The sequence below is a fragment of the Mus caroli genome, unplaced genomic scaffold, assembly GCF_978045245.1.
Source record: "Mus caroli unplaced genomic scaffold, Mus_caroli_1 scaffold_5, whole genome shotgun sequence".
NCBI classification, from domain to species: Eukaryota; Metazoa; Chordata; class Mammalia; order Rodentia; family Muridae; genus Mus; species Mus caroli.
Window position 1 is genome coordinate 7,522,443 of NW_028227260.1, and position 23,888 is coordinate 7,546,330.

General features: G+C 40.2%; 2 protein-coding genes across 4 annotated transcripts in view; both read right to left on the minus strand.

Moving 5' to 3' along the window:
* Positions 1 to 9,194, minus strand: part of Vegfd (vascular endothelial growth factor D) — a 30,246-nt gene extending 21,052 nt beyond the window's left edge. For both annotated transcript variants that reach the window (XM_085837914.1, XM_021153978.3), the window contains exon 1: positions 8,205 to 9,194. In XM_085837914.1, coding sequence (XP_085694040.1) covers positions 8,205 to 8,283 — 79 coding nt within the window. In that variant the 5' untranslated portion in view covers positions 8,284 to 9,194. The remainder of the gene's footprint in view (positions 1 to 8,204) is intronic.
* Positions 9,195 to 9,326: 132 nt separating this feature from the next.
* Positions 9,327 to 23,888, minus strand: part of Pir (pirin) — a 101,613-nt gene continuing 87,051 nt past the window's right edge. For both annotated transcript variants that reach the window (XM_029473315.2, XM_021153257.2), the window contains 2 exons: positions 13,318 to 13,384; positions 9,327 to 9,677 (listed from right to left, as the gene is read on the minus strand). In XM_029473315.2, coding sequence (XP_029329175.1) covers positions 9,653 to 9,677; positions 13,318 to 13,384 — 92 coding nt within the window. In that variant the 3' untranslated portion in view covers positions 9,327 to 9,652. The remainder of the gene's footprint in view (positions 9,678 to 13,317; positions 13,385 to 23,888) is intronic.

Below are 23,888 nucleotides of genomic sequence, written 5' to 3' on the forward strand. Positions count from 1 at the left end.
GAGCGAGGGGCGGGGCCGGCCGCAGTCGAGGCCGCGCCCACTCTCACTGGATTGGAGGCAGGCCGCCGGCCTCTCCGACTCCACCCCTCTGCCCCGCCCCCCTGCGCATTGGCGGACGTCGCCAGAGCGTACCTTTCAAAGTGAAGCTGGAGTGGGTGGGTTGGGGAGCAGGGCTGGGGGAGGATATAGGGGACTTTTGGAGAGGAAACTAGGAAAGGGGATAGCATTTGAAATGTAAATGAAGAAAATATCTAATTTAAAAAAAGAAAAACAAAAAACAAAGTCAAGCTTGAGGAGGGACTGGGGGAGGGGCGCACCCCCCCCCCCCATTGCAGCACTGAGACACCAGTCCCCTACCCTACCCGGGACCTGGGGGCGGGGACAAGGGGCCTATTCCTTGTATCTGGCTGGACTAGATCTCTTCTGCTCCGCGGAGGCCTCCAAAGCTTCCAGTCCCCTCACCCAGCCCCCTCCCTGGTCCCACCAGTCTGGTTTGGAGGATGGGGTTTCTCCTTTCTTTTCCCTACGTCCTTGTCTTTCCGACCCTCTGTCGTCAGTTTTAAGTCCTTCCCTAGGTTGTCTTCCTTTTTTTTTTTTTTTCTGTCCCATGGTCGTCTCTTCTCACTCTGCCCTCCCTTGTTTCTTTATTTTTATTTTTGTCCAGTGTTCATGTCTCTCCTGATTCCGTCTTTGCCATCTTCCGGGCAGGTCCCACTAAAGTACCAGACTCTTTCCTCTACCTTCCTCGTTCCCACAATGAATCCCTACACAAACAAAAACCAAATTCCCCTACCGGAACCGAGACCCTCCACCGCACAGAATTAAACTTTTTTCTGTGTCTGAGGCGGCTATTCATATTCATTCAATCAAAATTATACTTTCTAAAGAGTTTCAGTCACAACAGAACAGCAAAATATTTTTTTCTCTCTCCGAAAATAATTTTTATTTAATGTTGATTTCCTTTTTCCAAAAAGCAATACTCCCAACATGTCAGTGCTATCTATAGTTATTTAGTGAGATCCAGTTAATGGTGAAATAAACCTTGTAGAAATTATAGTATTTTTGGTTGGGAGCCTAGCTTTTAATGGCTGAGCCATCTCTCCAGTCACGTCGGGAGTGAGGTAGAAATCTAGTGCAATGGAAACTCCCAGGAATTTATGAGGGTGACCCTAGCTTAGACTCCTAGCAATGGAAGATATGAATCCTGAACTGGCTATCTTCTGTAACTACACAAAATTTCAAGTATTAGTATTGGGACACCAACTCAGCCACAAAACCTTTGACCTACAATTTTTCCTGCCTTCAAGATGTGCTGAGGTAAAGGTAACACAGAAGTTGTGGGAGTGGCTAACTAATGACTGGTCCAACTTGAGACCCATTCCAGGAGAGCCCATGCCTGACACTGCCTGGAGGGCCAGGAGCCACAGGTTGGATCTTCTAGAGACCTAGGCACAACTGGCAATAAATAAATCAGTGAAATGATTCCTAATGGTACTCTGCTATCCTCTTATACCAGAGCCTAGCATACTCATCATCAGAGAGGCTTCATCTAGCAACTGATGGAAGCTGATGCAAAGACCCCTAGTCAAACATTAGGCAGAGATCAGGGAATCCTGCAGAAGAGGGAGAGAGGAAGGATAGTAGGAACCAGAGGGGCCAAGGACACCAGGAGAACATGGCCCACAGAATCAACTTACCAGGGGGTCACAGGGGGTCACAGAGACAAAACCAATAATCAGGGAGCCTGCAAGGAACTGACCTAGGCCCTTTGCATATATGTTACAGTGTGCAGCTTGGTGTTCTTGTGGGACTCCTAACAGTAGGAGCAGGGGGCGTCTCTGATTTTTTTGCCTGCCTTTGGGACCCTTCTCTTCCTTACTGGGTCACCTCATCCAGCCTTAATATGAGGGGAGGTGCCTAGTCTTACTGCAGCTTGATATGCCATGTTTGGTTGATATCATGAGAGATCTGCCCTTTTGTGAAGGGAAACAGAGGAGGAGTGGATCTGGGGGAGAGGGGAGTTGGGAGGGATAGGCTGGGAAAAGAAACTACAGTTGAGATAGAAAATATGAGAGAAGCATAACTAAATGAAAATTAAAAAGAAATTTTAATATTACTTACAGTTTCAGGCATTAAAATAATCCTTGATACAGGCCAAAGTGAACTCCCCAGAGGTTGGTAAGACACAAAAATGACTAAGACATCTTTATTTTATAAGAAGCATCGTGTCCACTCATGTGCTTGGCACATGGAAGACATTCCACACATGTTTACTGAACTGAATGTACAGCTTTCTTTCTCCCAGGGAGAAAGGGTTTCCCAAGCAACTCACTAAGACAGCATCTGACCAGAGTATCTTTGTCAAAAATTTCCACATCTTTCTATTAGCGCCCAAGATGAAAACAGATAGGGCTTCTGAAGGCTTTCAGAGATAAAGACAGGAGGGTGTCTAAGTGGGGCACAGACACTGTATGGCTAGATGCTGTTCTGTGTAGCTTTCTGTGACCATCAGACTGAAAGAATGGACTAAAGTGACTTCACTTTCTATCTTTGGGTTCTGGAAGTGAACTCCCTGTTTGATGGCATAGGGCTGGAAGGACATTTCTGAATTCTTCAACAAAGTCGTGTAAACCTTATCTCATTCTCACAGTAAAATAACAGGCTAAATACACTACCTTAAAAATGGTTTTGGATTTTATACAAATCATGGAGCCAGGTGAGCCATGGTGATGACCAGAGATTGTCCAGTGTTGTCTTTGACCTGGCCGTGTCAGAATCTTCCACGGCTAGTCTATCAACCAGCCAATAAATACCGCTTTTGGCATCTACTGTGAGACAGGCTTTGCAAAGTGGTGGTTAGAACACAGCAGCAAACAAAACAAGGACACACTCCTCTGCTGAAAAGCCTCCATCCTCATGGTGAGGGTGTAATCAACAGGGACAGACCACACATGTCAGACACAGATGTATGCCATCAATAAAATCAAACAGTGTACCAACACTGAATCCGATGTGTAAACTGTGCCCCATGAGCCACAGGGTTCAGCCTGTTTTTGAACCGCCTGTGAGTTAAGAAGAAGCTTTTGCATTCTAAATGGTTGGAACTAATGAAAACAAGGTTACCTGGTGCATAAAATTTACATAAATTAAAATTGTAGCATCTATAAAGTTCTATTGGAGCTCACCCCCACCCTGCTACTTTTCCAACTGTGACAACTGCACTTCTGATCTCTGCTCACCTTTCACACTCTAGTTACCCTGCTCCTCCTCAGAACATGCAAGCTCCTCCCTCTTTAGCCACTACCCTGAGGGTAGCCTCTGCCTCATTCAGTTCTTTAAGTACTATGTGCAAACATAACTGAATTAGGAGAATCTCCCCTTGATCACAAGCATTTTGTGTCCCCTTCTTCAGGTGAGTGCTTTTCATTATTGTCCCTGACACATTATTGTCCACTTCTACTAAGCACAAGCAAAATGCACATTCAAAGGGAGCTGAAATATTGTTTTATTTCTTGCTGCATTCTCATATCCTAGACACAGTAGATATTTAATAATACCTGATGAAAAAAGTAAGGAAGTATCAAATATTGGAAAGTTGTAATAAGAGGTACAGGAGAGTCTTTATGGGTTAGGACATCTCAACAAGCAAAGGCTTTCATGATGTTGAAGATGCCTCAGAATGCTTTTGATTTATAATGCTTTAGTATCTTAGTAGGGCCATAAGAAACAGAAACAAAAGAAAGAAAAGTGGACTCACCATCATAAAAACAAACCAAGCAGGAATGCCAATTTTATCGCTGTCTCCTTTTATCTCAATTCATTCCCAATTATGCTAAACTCCCGCCCTCTGCTTATATCACATGATAAAAAAGAGTTCTTTGGGCTTCGGAGATGGCCCAGTGGTTAAAAGTATTTACTGCTGTTGCAAAGAACAGGTGTTTGGTTCCTTGTTGGGTGGTAATTCCAGCTCTTGTGGCCTCTGCAGGTTTTCACACTCATGTGCACATACCCTGACACAGATATGCTTCAAATAAAAGAAACATTTAAAAGAAAAAAAGAGTTGGAACTAAACATTGCTCAGGAACAATTTTATTGTCCTCTGCATTCCTATTTCTCTACTACCTTTGTGGAAATACTTGTGCCTGAGAGTTCCAGATCTTTTTACTAATGGTGCTTTATGGGATCATTATATTTATTGCACAAGCTATCTTTGTGACAGGTTTATGGCAACATTTTAGTCACAGGTGTTAAGTCAGGATTTTTTGATTAAAAATGAGTAATACACAGGAGATGTAAGAGAGGGTTCTAGTGTATTTTGGGAACCATAATATGCTAGAATAATGTAAAAGCTGCAACTGAATTCATAGTGAGACAGATAAATCGCTAAGACCTTATTGGTTCATCTAGCTAGCAACCAAGGCAGCATACTCTCCTGTATATGACTTTGTGAGTGAGAATGGGGTAGGTAGGTAGGAATGCGTTTGCCTTCTGGAATTAAAGATGGAAGGCAGTACCCACCAGCTGTTTCCATGCAAATTACTTCTTAGACAATTTCAAGAGAAGGCAAATGGCACAATAGTAAACAACTTTCTTGAGGCATGTGGATTTGGGGCTTATTTTAATCTTATATGGCACTGAATGACTCCACCATCTATAGACATTACAAGTGAGGTGGCTTAAAAGATAGTATAGAGCAAAGCTAAAGAAGAAAGAAACTCTTCCAAAAGAGTTCTGAGAGCTACCATGACCTAAAATCACTTCTCTACTGCTATACTAACAGGTCTTCATTACTCCATGGAAAAGATCTATAGACACTACCTTTATCTAGCATCTTATAAGGACTCCCGACATACCTGGTGACAACAATTATTTGTTAAAGCAGCCAGAAGTCATGCTGGAGAGAAGGTCATTTTGAATGGCAAAGCATAACGTTGTTGGGAATCATTTAGTAAATATCTAGAGGGTATAAGTGAATAATATGGTTAGATCTATAACATAGGCTGTTGTGAAGTGACTACCTTAGGAAACTATCTCTGCTCATCTCAACTGTATAAAGCACTTGAGAAAATAGAAACTGAAATAAATCCCATATCTAGGCAGCAATCTGAATATATTAATGAAGCAAGCACAGTTTTTTAACTAATTTTTAAAAAAGATTTCAGAAATGATTTGCCTCAGCTTACATATTCCAAGCACTGTTGACACCAAACAGCTAGTTTTCCAAGCATAAACTACAAGGCTAGAGTAAAATTAGGATGTTTTTCACTCAAATGGCATTAAGCACAATTGTCCTGAATGTTCGTAGGCATTTACGTTATTATAGTAGAAAAAAATATCACAGATTCATAGAAGAGTACCACAGTCACTGCCTGTCTAAGCTAAATAAACAGCACAATTCTCTAAGCTAAGAAGTTAAGTTCAGACCAGGAGGAGGGAGCAACCTGGGAATAGATTTAGCATCACAGCCATTCTGGAACAGATGTGGCCAGAGAAGGGAGAGTGGAGAGAAGGATACTCTCATAGACTTAGTACTGAGGAGGACCCAGGAGGATTTGAATAACAAATTACATATCTGTATATCTAAAGGCAAAAACTAATCAAGTACCAGTATCTTAAACCATTCCTACCCTGAATCTATTTCTATGATACATTTTAATTTAAATAAGAAAGACATCACTGTTAAGAAATAGATTTCATTGATTTTGTTTTCATTTTAAAAGGTGTGTGTTTGCAGGGAGTAAGGCTCAGTGCAGCACTAAGCCTTAAACCACCCAAGGGCTGACAAACCATGCAGAGCTAGGAAATCTGCACTGAGAAAAGGCCATCTTAGTGTGAATTTTCTAAAATAGAAGAATAAAAAACTTTTCTCTATAATCTGATTTAAAAAAAAAAAAACCTGTTTTCCCAAGTGAATTCCCTTTTATTCATGAGAACAAAAGTACTCGGATACTATAAAAAGCCTTTAATCCTAGCACTTGGGAGGCAGATGCAGGCGGATTTCTGAGTTCGAGGCCAGCCTGGTCTACAGAGTGAGTTCCAGGACAGCCAGGGCTACACAGAAAAACCCTGTCTCGAAAAACCAAAACCAAAACCAAAACCAAAACCAAAACCAAAACCAAAACCAAAACCAAAACCAAAACTAAACCAACCAGCCAACCAACCAAACAAAACCTTAATTTTCCCCAACTTTTAAAATAAAATGGAATATTTGCTGAATGAATTAAGCATAGAAAATGTCAACCCATCACAATTATATTTATACATATTGGTAGATAAGTTCCTGTCTTCCCACATCAGAGGATTAATTTTATTTTTTACCAAAATGGTCAGAATAGCATTTTGTATGTTACAGATCATTCTTTTGTAGTCCTTCGAAACATTCCTGTGTCACTTAAAAATGTTAGTTGAGGTTGCTTCTTTGGAAATTGAGGCCTTTTTATTTTCCTTTGAAAGTATGGCATCTGAAGAACACAGTATCGTGAGTTGGGTGGAAAAGGAGGCAGAAGCCATTTTCCTCCTAGATGAAAAGCATTCTGTGTGATTGCTGTATAATAAATTAATTTTTACACTAAAAAAAGGTGTGGGGGGAAGAGAATATATAAATCAAAATTATGTATGTTATTATGCTTCACCACCCAGTAATGTGTGTCCCCAAACTTTAATTACAGGCAGCACTTCATATAAGAAACAATCTAATTTAGCTGGGGGCCCGGTAGCTGTAAACTCACTAGATGTAGCTTCCCTCTTTTTCAAGGGAAAATATAAGGGCATGTAAGAGAAACATTGAAAGGCATGTTAGTAAACACATGTTGCACATCTGCCATCTGTTAGGGCATGTTTTCTGTCACATAAAAATCCAGTCGCTCTTTCCCACTGCCCCATTCAAGAAATTTAAGTAGAAACAGTAAACTTAAAACTTCACTATGTCCAGGACACAGAGAGGATTCTGGTAGCTGTGTCTATAAAAGAGTAAAAATTCTGAACAGGGACGACTTCACTGGGGCATAGGGTTGAAGGCTGGTGGTAAGTGAAATGTCGAACAGTATTATGCTGGGGTAGAAAGTCTTCGATGTAGCAGCCTGAATCTTTCAAGCTTTGTGAGTCCAAAATGCACATGGCAGAAAGGACACTTCTCAGCTCTACCTGACTGCTACCAGCCTTGATATTAGACCTCCATGTCAGGCTGCAGGGGAAAGGAAATCCACTTTTGAGTATAGTTGACAGGGTGAAAACTGGAAATGGAGCAGTTAGTCTTGACCTATGAAACCTGGATGCAGAGTTACTCCCTGTTTATGGACTCTATGCATATGATGGTTCCCATGTCAAAGAGTTCACATCGTCATGAACTAATTTTCCCCTCTGGGGGGCGATATGCTCCCCCGTATGGAAAATGCAAGCCATAAAACTCAAGCCCACATCTGATTTCTATCTGCTCATAGCCAGAGATTTCTAAATCAGTCATGATTTAGTAGCACTCCAGTCAAAACAATTGCATCCGGGTCCTTTTCAAAAATAAAAAGGCTTGAAAGATACAAAATACGAAATGAAAATGTTATTCTAGCAGTCGGTAGCCCCATCGTTCGTCCTTTTTGCATGGTTCTCAATGGCTTGGGCTGTTCTTGATGCCTGCTCGTAGAACCAAAGATCTGTTGACTACTTTATCTTAGACACATTTTTCTAAAGCAGAAAATAGGAAAACAAAAACAAACCCTAAGAAAACTTTTCTTTCCTGGATGGTAGCAATTGGTAATTGGTAATAAGCAAAACCAGACAGAAAACATCCACAAAAAAAAAAAAAAAAAACCACTGTGATTTTCAATTTACAGAAGAAATTACTCAACCTGGTTGCTCACAAAAACCTACAAACCAAGGGCCCACAAAATTGTGTGTGTCACAAAGGCAAATCACAGCTTCAACAGAAAATCACTGTGCCATCTGCAAGCACAACTGGGAGCAAACTGGTTCAGTGTCAAAGATTTCCAGAATGCTCATGCTCTATCCCCATTCCAAACACACACACACACACACACACACACACACTTTCAAACATTCATGATAAGAAACTTATTAAGCCCCCAAAGTAAAGCAGTCATTAATACACACAGGCTAAGAATAGGCAGGGCTTTTAGACTGCTTCAAAACCAGCGAGGGCAAAGGACTTTTTCTGTGAAAACCAATAAAGAGAAATATTCAAGCTCACCTACCTTCACTGCTCCATGTTCGCTCCTGAACCCCTGCACCAAGTACACATAGAACATCATGAGGATATTCCCCATTCCCCATTCTCCATACATTTTGAATATTTTAAATGTCTACCGATGACTAAGCAGTTGTTTCCAGGCAGCTACTGAAAACTGTTGCAAAAGGCATTCTCCAGAAGCAAAGTTTGAAGCCCCAAACTTTACATGGAAAAAAAAATCACATGATCAGTTGTAATCAAAATCCAATGAAATGACTTGAGTAAGTCAAGGGACTCCCTCACTGCTACACACACAATCTTAGTATGGGAGAAAGCAATGAAAAATATTTCAAAGTTTCCCGCTGCAAAAATAATCAGGAGGTGGTCATGTCTTCCACTTGAAACTAGAAATCACTCTACAGACATTTCTTATCCAGGAAGTTGAAGATAAAAAAAAAAATCCCCACCCTACGCTCAAGGTTCTAGCTGCTTTATAAGGAGGTGGTATGACCACAGATACTTGCAGTTACAGCAGGCTGGAACCCAACTATGGATCCAAACTTTTTCACAACCTTCAAGAAAGCTTGCAGGAGCATATGTCTTAAATCTGACAGAGTTTGGCAGAAAACGCTGGGAAGTCTTGGCTGGAATCCTGCTGTGTTCCTAGCAAGAGCAGGGCAGTTTTAAAAGCTGACTCACATGGGCAGGACTGCTGTGTTTTTTTTTTTTTTTAAAGCACGTTGCCTGTAACATGAAACCCAGAACACAGTTCTGATGGCCAGGATGGCAGATGGGCTTCAGTAGAGGGACTTTAGATGCTCAGATATCTGCTGTCAGAGGCACAGAAAGCAGCAGCAACAAACAATATGCTTCAAGAAAACCCCAAAGGGCAGAGAATAAAAAGGCATCTATCTACTCCCATATAAAAAAGCACATGTAAATAGCAATTATTTTTAATAGGTGCTTAATAATTTCCACCAAATGAAGAACATTGATTTTTTTTAAAAAGCAACAATTAAAATTATTTGCATGTATCAGGAAATATCTTATATATGTTACTACCATTTTTTTATTGTTTGTAATTTTCCTTTTTAAATTAAACATATTCTTTGACAATTTCAAACATGAATATAATGCATCCTGAAAATTCATTACAAATAACATCTTTTTAATGTGGAATTCTATTTTTTATTTTTCCATTTTCAAGACAGATGGGCTTGGAAATCGGAGATACCTGATGTCTCTGACTCCTAGAGTGCTGGGATTAAAGGACTGCACCGTTAAGCCCAGCTTAACTTGGCTTCAGAAGCACCAGCTAAACTAGCCTTGGAAACTGAATGTACTGAATGGTCAGTCCATCCAAGTGGCAGCGTCTCAGCTCTTCGTTAGTTTCCAATCTTGGACTTCCAGGTTCTGGCCCCCTCAAAACCATTTTTTGCATTTCTGAAATCAAGAATGGCCTGAGAAATTTCCTCATTGGTATTCATCACAAATGGACCTAGGGCAGAAAGAGACATTCACAAAGTTCTGGGTGATGACATGTTCCTCTACCACTAGAAGTGCTATGTATTCCTATAGCTCCTCAGTTAAAACAAAATCTAGGCATAGCTGGGCATCAATAGCCCATTTTCACACTGTTCAGTCATATGGGACTAGCTAGCATTTGTGTTTTGTGGCTAGGACTATATACAATTATACATTATCATTCAGACCAGACTTAGATAAACCGGATTGAGTCTCACTGTCTACTGAAGGTTCCTCACCAGCAATGACAATCCCTTTATGCAGCACATTCTGTAGTTGTTATTTTGTAGAACCTGAACTTATTTCAGGAATTGAACCAACTTGATATTATAAAACCAGCTAGATTGTAGCAGAGTTTTGGTATCTGGCTAAGCAGTGGACGGACGGGGCTCTGCCTTTCTGGGATATGTCTCAATCTATTTTGAAAACTAACAAAGAGAAGTATTAATCGCTTCCAAACAACTTGTACATTTGCGTTTTTTGGTAGTTCTCCAGAAGATGCCTTCATGTGCCCTATAGAACCATAGAGTAGGTCAAGTCTTTAAGTTTGGCTAGTTTCTCCTTCCTGTCATGAGTCACTATCATACTACTGCAAGTAAAGGGACTTTCGTCTTTCTTTAACTTTTTTATGCTTCTATTGTTTTTATCTTTCATTTCCATCATAATTTATCTTTCCCCCCACCATTCCAGAAGATATATTATACTAGTGTGATCATCCTCTTGCCAGGGATCACCAACACCATAGCTTTAATAAATTTTATTAATATATTTCAAGGCAAGAAGCATTTTTAAAAATTATTTCATAGTGTTAACCATTTTTTTTTAATTCATCAAAGGGCTAGGAAAAGTCCACTTAAGATTTTATCAGTCAAACAGACCAAATACTGGGTCAAGGACTCACTTGCTGCACATAATAATTTTCCCGTTGTTTCCCCAGTGAGGCCACACTAATCGTATGCCCCAACTCTTTCTGTTGTATGTATCTATATCCTATTTTGACACCATACCATGTCCCTCAGTTTTATAAACTGTCCTTGGGTCACCTAGGAAGGTGTAGGGAACAGAGGAAGCCTTGACTGAATGTGTACTATTGATAAGAACCAATGTCTCCAACTGATAGGAATTAGCAAAACCTCCCTCAAGTTAGCCTCAGGAAATTAGAAAGCCTCCTCTGGCTTGTGTGAGGACATTGGTAGTGTATGCAATAACTAACAACCACAGCTTCTTCATCCTGGATGACTACAACCAGAGACTGCTGCCCTGCAGAGACCTCCCACACAGAGACCCCACAGAGATGAGCTAACTTCTTTCCCCCGTGCTACACGCACACACACACACACACACAGACACACACACACACACACACACACACACATGTAAAGTGCCAAGATTCTGGGTTGTAGCATAGTCAGTGGTACCAAGTGCAGGCCAACCGAGTCCATCTCTCTGAAGATGTGTCTGTATGTCCATCTTTTCTTCATTCCCTTGTCACCCTAGTCAGGTTTCCAGTGTGGTTTTGAAGCCTCAATAAATTAACACTTGCAAAACACTATGACCAATTCTTAATAAATAGTAAATGGCATCAATGCATATGCTAAGAAAATGAAATATCTGCATTTTTTCTCATTTGTAGGAGGGACATAACTCCATCAAAGTTAAGATAGTTTTCTATTCCAACATGCTATGACATCTATGCCTAATGTCATCATTATGAGCACTCAATCACAGGAGGGGCAGGCTGTTATTAATTCACAAAAACCACAACCAGTCGCCAAGTACTCAGGATGTTTGTGGCTACCTATAAACATGCAAAGGCAAAACAAAACAAAAAACTTTAAAAAAAAAACTAAATTAAGCTAACTAGACAAACTGCTTTGCCTCTAAGTACTGGCAGTCCAAGAGGCATATATTTTTGTCTGATTAATGTTGGCTGGTGTTTATAAGAATACCCAGTGTCTCCATGCTCAGAGGCACTGGAAGAGGGTTTACATACACAGTGCCTGCCATTTTGCTTTGTCATCTTCATTTCAACTGGACTCTTGAACTTCTAAAAACTGCTATGGAGGAAAGGGCCTAACATAAAAGGATTTCACCCCAAGCACACTTCTCCTCTACAAATTCCAGTCTACAACTAGATAATGACCCTACTACATTTGGTTGTAGTTTTCTTTGCAGAAGAACAATTTTATTCAGTCATGACAAAAGGAAGAAGGGACTATAAACCTTGGGAGGGACATTTTGAACTGTACAAAATTAGCGTGAAATGTCACAAACTGGGGAAATATGATTTAATATTCCCCCTAAATTACTACTGGAAGAAAAAAAGAATACTTTCTAAATATTCCATGTGATTTAAATGCATGACCAGCTGGGGCTTATCTGAGATCATAGTTTATGCCTGGGGATTCATGCCAAGTAATGGAATATGATAAGATCTTAAGTCATGCTTAATTAAATACTCAGTGAGTTGCACAGTATGTTTTGTAGGCAAAGGTATAAATAACAAGTTGGGTTCTAGGTGCTTTTAGGTTTTTGTCATTTAATAAAGTGCCAATGATACAAGGACATCAAGATCCAAAGGGTTGAAGAGATTGCGTATCTCTGTCAGCATTTCCTACCTTCAACTACAGCACTGCCTTCTCCACACACTAATTCTATTTCTGTTTCTTCAAAAATATTTATTTTAAGTAAGTGTGTGTGTGTGTGTGTGTGCATGTGCGTGTGCCTGTGCAGATGCCCAAGGAGGGCCAGAAGAGGGCATTAGAACTTCTGGAGCTGGGAACTAAGCTCAAATCCTCTGCAAGTGGAGCATACACTGCTGAGCCATCATTCCAGCCCCTCTATTTGTTTGTTTGGTTTTTTTTTTTTGTTTTTTTTTTTTGGTTTTTCGAGACAGGGTTTCTCTGTGTTGCCATGGCTGTCCTGGAACTCACTCTGTAGACCAGGCTGGCCTCGAACTCAGAAATCCGCCTGCCTCTGCCTCCCGAGTGCTGGGATTAAAGGCGTACGCCACCACGCCCGGCTTTTTTTTTTTTTTTTAATTTAAACTACTATAGAAAATTTCAAAGAAGTATTATTCCTAGGAGGCTCATACTAAAATATATACACTAAAAATAGAATAGATTACAAGGACAGTACTGGCTATGATTTGAATATTGATTTTCCCCTCCATAAATCATATTGAAATTTGATTGTTCATTGGCAGTATTGGCAGGTGGGATCATTAAAAGATGAATAGGTCATTCAGATAAGTTAATAGCTTTTCCAGTGGGCAAATTCACATTCTTGGGGGACTGGTTGTATTACCACAGCTGCAGATTGCTATGAAGCATATCAGTGCCTCAAGTTTTGTCTCTTCAGTATATATGCATTTGACTTTCTACTTTCTGTCAAGAGTTGAAACAACATTGACAGTGCCATATTGTTAAACCTCCAAGCCTCTATGCAATATCTGCTAAAATAAAGCTCTTTATTTTGCACACATACACACACACATACAAACATACACACTTAATTATATGTGTATATATACATACATACATACATACACATATGTGTGTATATATGTCAAAGGAAAAGAAAGTGAGCTACGGAAATTAGCATTTTGGACTTACCATGTTGGACAACTGGTTCTCTTAATGGCTCCCCAGCAATTAAGACAAAATGGCTTCTTTGGGGGTCCTAAGGTCATCAAAGAAAGCACTGAACAGTGAGCATTTTATTTTATTTTATTTTTACAATTTTTAAGGCATTTTTATTAGATATTTTCTTCATTTACATTTAAAATGGTATCCCAAAAGCCCCCTATTCCCTCCCCCCACCCTGCCCCTAACCCACCCACTCCCGCTTCCTGGCCCTGGCGTTCCCCTGTACTGGGGCATATGATCTTCCCAATACCAAGGGCCTCTCCAGAGAGGCATGTTTATTTTTAAGTATCAAAGTGGAAACAAGTCATAGTGAAGACACAAATTAAGTGGGCCATGCTACCAAGGACAAATTTCAGAAACATCTCCGCAATCCTTGATATGGGAATGTTTATTCCTTAGGATATTTAAATATTCTAGCAACAAGAATTCAGCAATAAGCCCAGGTTACCAATGTATCAACATCTGTAAGTTAAAGAAAGAAAACTGTAATTTAAGTCTTCTTTGTGTTTGTGTGTCTATGTGTGTGTATGTAGGTCCATGTGCATATGTATGTGTGTAGAGGCCAGAGGTCTTTGTCAAGTGTCTTTCTCAATACCTCTCTACCTTAGTTTTGAAGACAGGGTCTCTCGGTGAAAGCAGAGCTCACCCTTTGCCTAGAATGACTAGATAGCACACTCCAGGGATCTAGTTTGTCTTCTCTCTGATGTAGGGTTACAGATATATGCTATCACACTCAGTCTCGCACATGGCTGCTAGGGAACCATACTCAAGTCTTTATTATCCAGGCAATTCACTCATAGAACCATCTCTTCAGCATCAAAGCTAGGTTCATTTTTAACAGGAGCATCTTCCCAAAAAATTATCTGATTAAACTAGCTTATCTCTCATGAACGAAATCATTTTTTTATTTTATTATCTTTTCTTTTCCATTTTTCCATATTATATATTTTAGTTATCTTTCCCTTACCTTTTATCCCACCTTCTCTCTAGTTACATAATTTCATGTTCTTTCTTATTCTTAAAATAACCCTCAAACCAACCCCCCAAAAAGCACGCACACATGTACACACACACACACACACACACACACACACACACACACACACTGAGTCTATTTTGTGTTGGCCAACTAATCCTGAACACGGAGCCTGGCCTGGAGTGTAGTTGATGTCCTCTGTGTCACTCCATGGAAAACTGGTTTTCCTTCTCCCGGTAGCTATCAATTATAAATAGATCCTTGGTTAGCAGTGAGATTTTGTGACCATGTCCCCCTTTTTTCAGGGTGGGATTTGTCCAGTTTGAACTGTACAGGTTATGTGTATGCTGTCACAGTCTCTCTGAGTTCATACATACATCAATGTTGTTGTGTCTGGAAAACACTCTTCCCTTGGGCTCATCCACCACCTCTGGCTCTTAAATTCTTTCCATCTTTTCTGCAACAATATAATGTCTAAGACTTATTTATTTATTTATTTATTTATTTATTTATTATTAAATGTGGATGAGTGTTTTTCCTACATGCCTAAGGAGAATAGAATAGGGTGTTGCTATACCTGTACTGCTTACAAATAGCTGTGAGCTGCCATGTGGGTGCTGGAAACCTAACCTGGGTCCTCTTGAATGGCAACCAGTGCTCTTAACTGCTAAGCCCAGTCTAACAATAGATTTATTTATTTATTTATTTATTTATTTATTTATTTAAGTACACTGTAGCTGTCCTCAGACACTCCAGAAGAGGGCGCCAGATCTCGTTACGGATGGTTGTGAGCCACCATGTGGTTGCTGGGATTTGAACTCTGGACCTCTGGAAGAGCAGTCGGGTGCTCTTACCCACTGAGCCATCTCACCAGCCCACAATAGATTTTTTTAATGGAAATAATACTTATACAAATCCAAAACCAAGACTTGATTGCTCTGTCACTTACTAAAGTAATAGGATATGCGATGCGCCTCAGCGCCTTTAAAGTGAAAACACATATATAATGTAAAATGTACACATACATGTGGGTATAAAGTTTGGAGAATTGTTTTTATAATCAATGCATTTCTGGCTTAAAATCAGATGATCGTTCCATTATAAAAACATTAAATATTTTAAAGTAGCTACCATGCTGTGCTCTTGCAATCATATGGTGGTTAGTAGTGAATGGCAGGCAGGGGTGCTGATAGGTTCCAGCTTGTCCTCATTCTGCTCCCTCCCCAGTGGCTAACCCTTCTAACCCAACGTATCCCCAGACCCATTCCCACAGCTCTGGCTGCACACATCTCCATTGGCCTCTCTTTCATGGCGTCATGTTAGTGACTGACTGCGCTTAACTCTGGTGACTTTTCTGAGTTGCATTTCTGTTTTTTATGCCTTCAAGTCTCCTACTTGCCAATACTCTGGCTTGGAAGGAACTTTCTTATTAGGGCCATAAGGAGACAAATAGTGACCTAACCAGAAAGAGGGCACACATAAAGGAGACCTGAGGCATCCCACAAATAAGAGCTCTACTGAGCTCTTACACTTGGGCCACCCCAGGAAGCCAGCAGAGGAGTCAACCACCATGATGATCAGAAACGGGAAACTGTTATTATTTTAAGCCACTAACTACTAATCATTCATTACAAATAGGTAACTGAAAGCCGGGTGTGGTGGCACACACCTTTAATCCCAGCACTCGGGAGGCAGAGGCAGGTGGATTTCTGAGTTCGAGGCCAGCCTGGTGTCTACAGAGTGAGTTCCAGGACAGCCAGGGTTACACAGAGAAACTCTGTCTCGACTGCCCCCTCCCAAAAAAAACAAATAGGTAACTGAGCATTCCGTATTATTTTTATATTTTTATTGCATTTTTCCCAGTTTTCTCTCAGGTCTATAATTTTCAATCAGATAGTTATAATAAACCAAATTACTATATATTTTAAAGCTTTAAGTTTTAAAAATTTCACTCATATTCTAATTATATGGCATTTTCTAAATATTCAACACTATTCTAAATTATATCAAATATTTATACATTTCTACTAATACAAAGCTCTATTATAATTATATCAAATAGTTATGTTCTTCTACTAACACAAATCTCTTTAATTTGATGTCATTCCAATGCATAGTCTCAGAAGATTTATTTCTGTAGTTAACAAAATTAATAATCAACCTCTTTTTCTTCTGTCCATTTAATAAAAGCTGCAAGAGGACTGCAATGAGCTTTTCCTTTTGGCTTCAATTAAGAATTAAGTAAGAAGACATGGTAGAATGGTTTCTTCAAAAGTTTTCATCTGCTTCTCCTGCCATCTCAGGGCTGGTGGCTTTTCACCCCTGCACTTAGTTGACACTTCTATTACTTCTTCACAGGAGTCTAAGCATCCTCAGGTCTGCCATGTTTTAGTCATCATCGCCATACTGACTCATAACCCAGCTCACTCCCCAAACGCATACCAATAGAAACCTAGCTGCAAATCACTCTTTTGAAATCAGATGCTACCAGGCTCACGTAGTCAAATTATTTCTTTGCTGTAAGCACAGATCTCCATCCACCCCCTACTGACTCTTGCTTCTATAAAGTTCTAACAGCTAGGCACTGTGCTTGTTATAGTTTCACAGTTTCTCTGATAGAACCCCGACCAAAGCCAATGCTAGAACCTGGAGGCGGGAACTAAGGCAGAGACCATGGAAAAGCATTGCTGACTAGCTCGCTTCCAGGCTCATGCTCTGCTACCTCTCTTCCTTCTTCCCCTCCCTTAGATTTATTTATTTTGTACGTATGAATGCTTTGTCTGCATACCTGACTGTGCATACACATGCTTGGTATCCATGTGAAGGAAGTCAGAGAGAAACAAGGAGATTCACTGAAACGTGAACTACAGATGGTTCTGAGCTGCCATATGGTTGCTAGGAACTGCAACCACAGGACTTCTTCAAGAGCAGCCAGTGCTCTTAGCAGCTGAGCCTTTCTCTAGCCCCTTTGCTACCTTTCTCATCAGCGGAGGCCCACTTGCCTAGAGATGATAATATCTACCACTATGACCCACACACCTCCTACATCAATCAGCCATCCAGAAAATAACCCACAGCCATGCACCCTGGCCAAAGCAATGAAGGTGACTCCTCCTCAGTGGAGATTCTCTGGTCTCAGATGCACCAACTTGACAACTAAGATTAACCAACACAATCGTTGTCCAGTCTATACAACAATTCAGAGAACCGAGAAAGGAGGTTTTGTTTTTCCATACCATATACCAAAATTCCATGAGGCTTTAGAGATGTTTCCAGTGTTCGTAGTGAGCTACCAGTGGACAAAACTGAGGGAAGTTTGCATCTGGCATGCTTTCTTCTTTTTCTTTTTTCTTTTTTCAAATTTGATGTTTAATGACTAAGACCTCAACAGCAATTTTAACAAGTCAGTTATTACAAAGGACTTATTCCCTCAGATGTTTGAAAAGGCCTCTTAGAGACACGGAGAAAAGGACCGTATAATAGTGTTCTGTTGTTTGTTTGGGGCATGGCCAAGGAGACAAAATTGAGTTGGTGGGTCAGGAAGTGGAGGGGAAAGAGTTAACGGAGCAGAAAAGAAAGGCTACGGAAGTGCTGACTGTTCACAATGAAAGTTTCCTAATCAGAAGAGAGGTCTTTGGGGAGTGATAAACATGCCTTGTTTCCACACTGTGGAATGAGAAAGTGCTAAAAACAAAAGCTTGACTCTTTTATATTACTCAAATAAAATGATGACTTTCCCGTTATTATTTGGACAGCAGGAGGGAAGGACACGTGCATTTTGTCTGAAATGAGAAATTATGAACTCTTCAGGAGTCGAAGAGAAGTTTTCCATCGCTGTAAAACTTGAAGGTTTCTGCTCCAAACTTCTTTCAGCGACTTTGCTACAGATTCATCATCTGGGCTGCCCCTTCTTTAATCTAAGCCATATCTATTTTCTATCAATTTAAAATATTTTTTACATAATTTATTGTGATAATGGGGCGGCAGTGCATGCATATAATGGCATGTATATGAAGGTCAAAGCACAGCTTCTGATCACTCGCTCTCCTCTTCCACCTGGGGGAATTGACCTCAGGTTGCCAGGCTTGGAGGCAAGTACCATTACCCACTGACACACCTCCCCATTCCTTGTCTTTCTTTTCCTAACAAGGCATTAGTTAAAAAAAAAATCTAATGACCACTACAGGTATTTACTAGAGTGTTAATGTAGTTCAAAGCCCCAGTAGAAAATGTTCATCGATAGTGTCAAATGATAGAAGCCATGTAAAAGCAAAGAGGCTGAACGATGAGCCGAAGATGGGCGAGTCCTTACATGCCTCTATGCCAATGCCTTTATGGACACTGATTTTCAGCAACCTGTACATGGTCCTAGAGGCTCAGATGATTTTTTCATGTAGAACAACTCCAACTCTGAAGCAGGACCTTTAAAACTGCAGCTTCTGCCTTTTGCTTTGGTGTGTCTTCCTCGTTCCTAGTGAAGTCTTTTTGGTGATGTTTCCATCTATGACTCCTGATCTCTTTCCTAGGTTTTCTAACTCCAGGGTTGTCTCCCTTTGTGATTTCTTTAGTGTTTCTATTTCCAGTTTTAGATCTTGGGTGGTTTTGTTCATCTCCCTCACCTGTTTGATTGTGTTGTCTTGTAATTCTTTAAGGGACTTTTGTGTTTCCTCTTTAAGGGCTTCTACCTGTTTACCTGTGTCCTCCTGTATTTCTTTAAGGGAATTATGTATGTCCTTAAAGTCCTCTATCATCATCATGAAAAGTGATTTTAGATCCGAGTCTTATTTTCCTGGTGTGATGGTGTATCCAGGACTTACTATGGTGGGAGAATTGGGTTCTGATGATGCCAAGTAACCTTGGTTTCTGTTGTTTATGTTCTTATACTTGCCTCCTGCCATCTGATTATGTCTAGTACTACCTGCCTTCGATATATCTGGCTGGAGCCTGTCATTCCTGTGATCCTGGCTGTGTCAGAACTCCTCAGAGTCCAGCTGTCTCCATGATCCTGTGATTCTGGGATCCTGGGTGTGTTAGAGCACCTGGGAGTGGAGCTTCCTCTGGGTGTTGTGGGGTTAAGTCTTTTTCATCTGATTTAAAAACTTTCAAATCTTGCCCTCGGGGCCAGCAAGATCATCATCAGGTAAAGGTACTGACCACCCAACTTTATTCCTGACACCCACATGGTAGAAACGAACTCTGAAGATTTGTCCTTTGACTTCTTCAAGTGCATCATGGCACTTTAATTAAATAAAACAAAAATAGGCAAATTGCTTTTGATACCCCATAGCTTACAGCTAGGAAATATGTTGAGTTTCATTGGGACCAACAATACATGATCAAAGCCCAGAGGAAAGGCCCAGGGGTAATTTAATGTGTTGATAACTTCCAAATTATGAGTTTCTAACTTGGTTAAATTGATTATAACCACAAAGCTTACAATAAGAGCAAGCTTGTGAGAGCAAAGCTAAGGCCCATTTTCTGCCTGCAGTAGCATTTATTACTGTGATGAATTACCTGGAAAAATGATCCAAAAGAAATTGAAGTTCAGCATGATTTAATTGCATGCAGTTGTTCTTTCTAGACTTCACTATTTATACTTTGGGCATCAGTGGAAAGATCAAACAGTGAACTATAATGAGTTTAAAAAAACAACCTAATGTTTCTTTTTTATTTCTAGAGGTTCTTTTTATCATGAACTTTTACACAGAATAAAGCAACTCATTTTCTCCAGCTCTCAATGGGTGGTTTGTTTCACTTCTGGGTTTTACTGGTTATTAATCAAATCATTTGAATGGGACATCCATGAACTGTGACAGTTTAAGAGCATAGGTGTCCTCAACCATTGTTTTCATGACAGCCAGTGTTTATCTACTTCAGTACACTTATTACAAATGAGCTTGCGATTCTTCTAAGACTCTGGTACAACATGGTCTAAAGTTTAGATGGAGTCTTTGTAAGTGTACTCATGTACTTCTAACCATCACTCAGGAGAAACTTTCAGCACACCAATTGTAGGCTAAACAGACATGGGGAACTTTTGAAACAGGCACGTCAAGGTGACCTGTACCAATTCAGGATCACGTGTCCCGAATAGCTTGATGTTTGCAATCTCTAAGAACTTTGAAATATTTGAATTCATTATAAAGTACCCATACTTTGGACTTTGTCCACGAAGTCAAAGTGTCTGGCCCAAAGACTTTTAAACCTGGTATAAACCAAAGCCACTGCCACTGTTAGGTGTTACAGCAAACTTAGGAATAATGGTGTGGGTAGGGGAGATTGCTCAATGGTTAGAGCACTTATTGCACAAGCATGAAGACTGGGTTTGCATCATCACATAAAAAGAAAAAGAAATAACAGGATAAGGTAATCTACCCACTAAGGAAGAAAGTCTGGGTTCTTATGGGCTGCCCCATGTGAACCTGAAATAAATCAAATAAATGGTGAAATGGCACAAAGAAAATGGAGGTGTGGCTTTGTACCCCATCCTTTTTTTGCTTCTTCTCTTGCCCTACAGAGTGGCCACCCTAGAGGACTGGCCCATACTATTGGTCGGCCGTGTATGGTGGAAGACATGCAGGTGAGATGCACTGAAACCAACAGCAAAGCAGAGCTAGGAGGAAGTGAGGTGTAAATCAGTCCCTCATTCTTGACTACAATTCAGCTCATCTTTCTTTTCTTGTTAGAATCTTCAGGCTAACGTGAGTTCCACATGGAGATGAAGAGCTTTGCTTTTAAACCTATTGGTCAGTATCCCTCAGAGCTCTTGCTATACGTGGAAATGGCTATGTGTCCTTGAACCTGTGATGTGAATCCTCATTAGACAATGCTTATGTGTTAATCAGTCAAATTAGGTATTGTCAGGAGTTTTATTTCCACTTACCATTATTGCGTACCTAAAATGTACTGCACCAAGGACTGACAAATGAAGGGCCAGAGAGTTTTTAGGATGCAGTCTCTGCCATAACAGACTTCTACCTACACACTATAACAATCCATGGTCAATACAGAAATTGGGCAGGTAAGACAGTGAACCAGTAAAACAGAAAGAAATAGATCGGAATCTGGCCTTTTTGACATCTTTTACTGCCCTCTGTGCTAGATCTGAAACAGACCCTGGCATAGGTAATCCAGATTGGTTTTAAAAGTCCTACATAGTTGGCCTCAAGTCTTTCAATCTTGCAGACAAATGCAATGAAGCCTAGGCTAGTGAAACAGATCATTGAGTAAAGGGATTTGGTGCCAAGCTGGACGACCCAGGTTTGATGCCTTGGAACCACATGGTGGAAGAAAAGAAACTATGCCTGAAAGTTATCCTCTGGATTCCACATACATTCTGTGGCATGTGTACTCCCACACATATGCACACAGATAAATTATAAATGTAAAAACAAATGAACAAAAACGAAGCACAGAGAAATTTAGAAACATATCCACAGTCACACAGCCAACAAGTGGCAAAGTCAAGACCCAACGATCACAGCCTCTATCTTGTAATATAAAGGGGACTTCCTACAAACACATGACCTCTTTAAATGAAAATTATTACTATTTTAAATATATATTTTTTTCATTCTAAAGTTTTCATGATGCATGGTTACCATACAAACAGTGATGAAACTGCATAAAATGGTAACAAAATGCCCCTGTGTCATGGCTGCCATTTTGCCAATGAACTAACACTTATTTTTGTCTACTCTAGTTATATTCTGACCTGCAGCTTCCCCCATCACTTCTTTACATTTTGGCTTCTCCATCCTTTCCTACAAGGTATTCTTTGGGATGTAATAGGGAGAACTGAGGTTGCCAAACATAACCAGACCCTATTGGAAACTAAATATATCAGGAACTTCCGGCCCGTAAATAATTTTCAAACCTTTTCTTTATATTGGGTTGAGGTATGTCGATTTTTTTTTGGTAGGTCAAACATGGCAGTTTTGTATGGTTTGACATAAAACAGAGGGCATAGACCCTGGGATATACATTTTCTGATGTTTCAGACATTTTGTTTTTTTCTGTTTATAGTTCCTAGAGCTGCTGCTGGCCATCAGTATAGGAGCAGGTAAATTACTAGTACGTTAGATAGAGATAGAAAATCTCCCCCAGTCTATTGCATTATGTGATACTAGGGTCAGAGAGCTAGAAGTGAGAGAGATCACTTCTCCATTCATCGGCCACTGAAATAGTTCCTATTCCTGCTTTTCAAAGTGGAACTGCCCAGGTGCTGGGACACAATTGTCTCCTCCATCTTCCTTACTGGGGAGTGACACAAAGCAACGAGAAAGCCTTAATGGGCTCACAGAATGACAAGCCGATTGCTCAATGAAATGAAACAGACATAAAAAAAATCAAAAAACAAAAACAAAAACTGAGAAACCTGGAAAAATTGTTCCCAAGAGCCCTAAACCTTAAAAAGCAGAGATTCATTTAAAGAAACGATGAAAAACACAACACACTCTTTTTAGCTCCGAATGGGGATGCTTCTGAAAGGACTCTCTGTGAGCATGCAGATCTGCATTCATACTCCTGGGTGGCTAGCTTAGTTTTACTTATGCTAAAAGAAATAAATCAGTTTTATGATGGTAATATTTTAAAAGCTGAAGATGCATGGCCTCTAGATCCAAATATAGACAAGATATGAATACATATGAAACTGTGAGATATACCAATAGAAACCTCAAAATAGAGCAATGTAATCAGCAGAAATTAGTAAACAGGCTTGATAAAACAGTGGCATGATTTATTTCCCAAGGAAGAGAAAAAAATTTCCATCTCAATGGAAGCATTTTCATGGAAATCAGTAAAAAAGTCTAAGTTCAGGAAATTAAAGGGAAGTGAAAGATTGTAAGAGTTCAGACAGCAGACATCTAAAATGAAACTATTTTCTGGACATGATGGCCATTATACATATAAATTCAAAGGAGCTACGACTTTATGCACAAGACCTACACAAGATCAAACCAGACAAAATCCCATCAGGGATAGAGGAGGGATCATAAAGTTCCAACCCCATCTGAGGAACTATTTGTATCTATGGCTGATGGGGAAGAAAGTGTTCGTTGTCTTCAGGAATTCAATCCCTAAGAAGATACCCATGCTCCAGATGATGACAGTCCTACACCCTTGTACATACAGCCAGCACACTAGGTGGACTTGGGGAGTTAAAAACAGAGGCAGTACATGAAGGAATACTGGGAAGGAATAATGAGGGAGAGGGGGGAGATTGGAAAGGAAAGGAAGGGGATGGATTTGACCAAAACCTACTATATGAGTTTATAAAACTCAAACATTTTTAAAAAGATAATTGAATGTTTGGGGCTGGGAAAATGGCTTTAGTTAGTAAGAGCACTTGCTGCTAAACCATGAGAACCTGAATTTGAATCCCAGTCACCCACATAAAAATATGTGTGTGATCATTCATACCTATAACCCCCAGGTTTCAGGGTGTGTGTGTGTGTGTGTGTTCCGATGTTTAGAAACAGGTTGATTCTGAGAGCTCCCTGGCCAGGTAGCCTAGATGCAATAGTGAGTTTAAGGTTCATTGAGGGACCCTGACCCAACA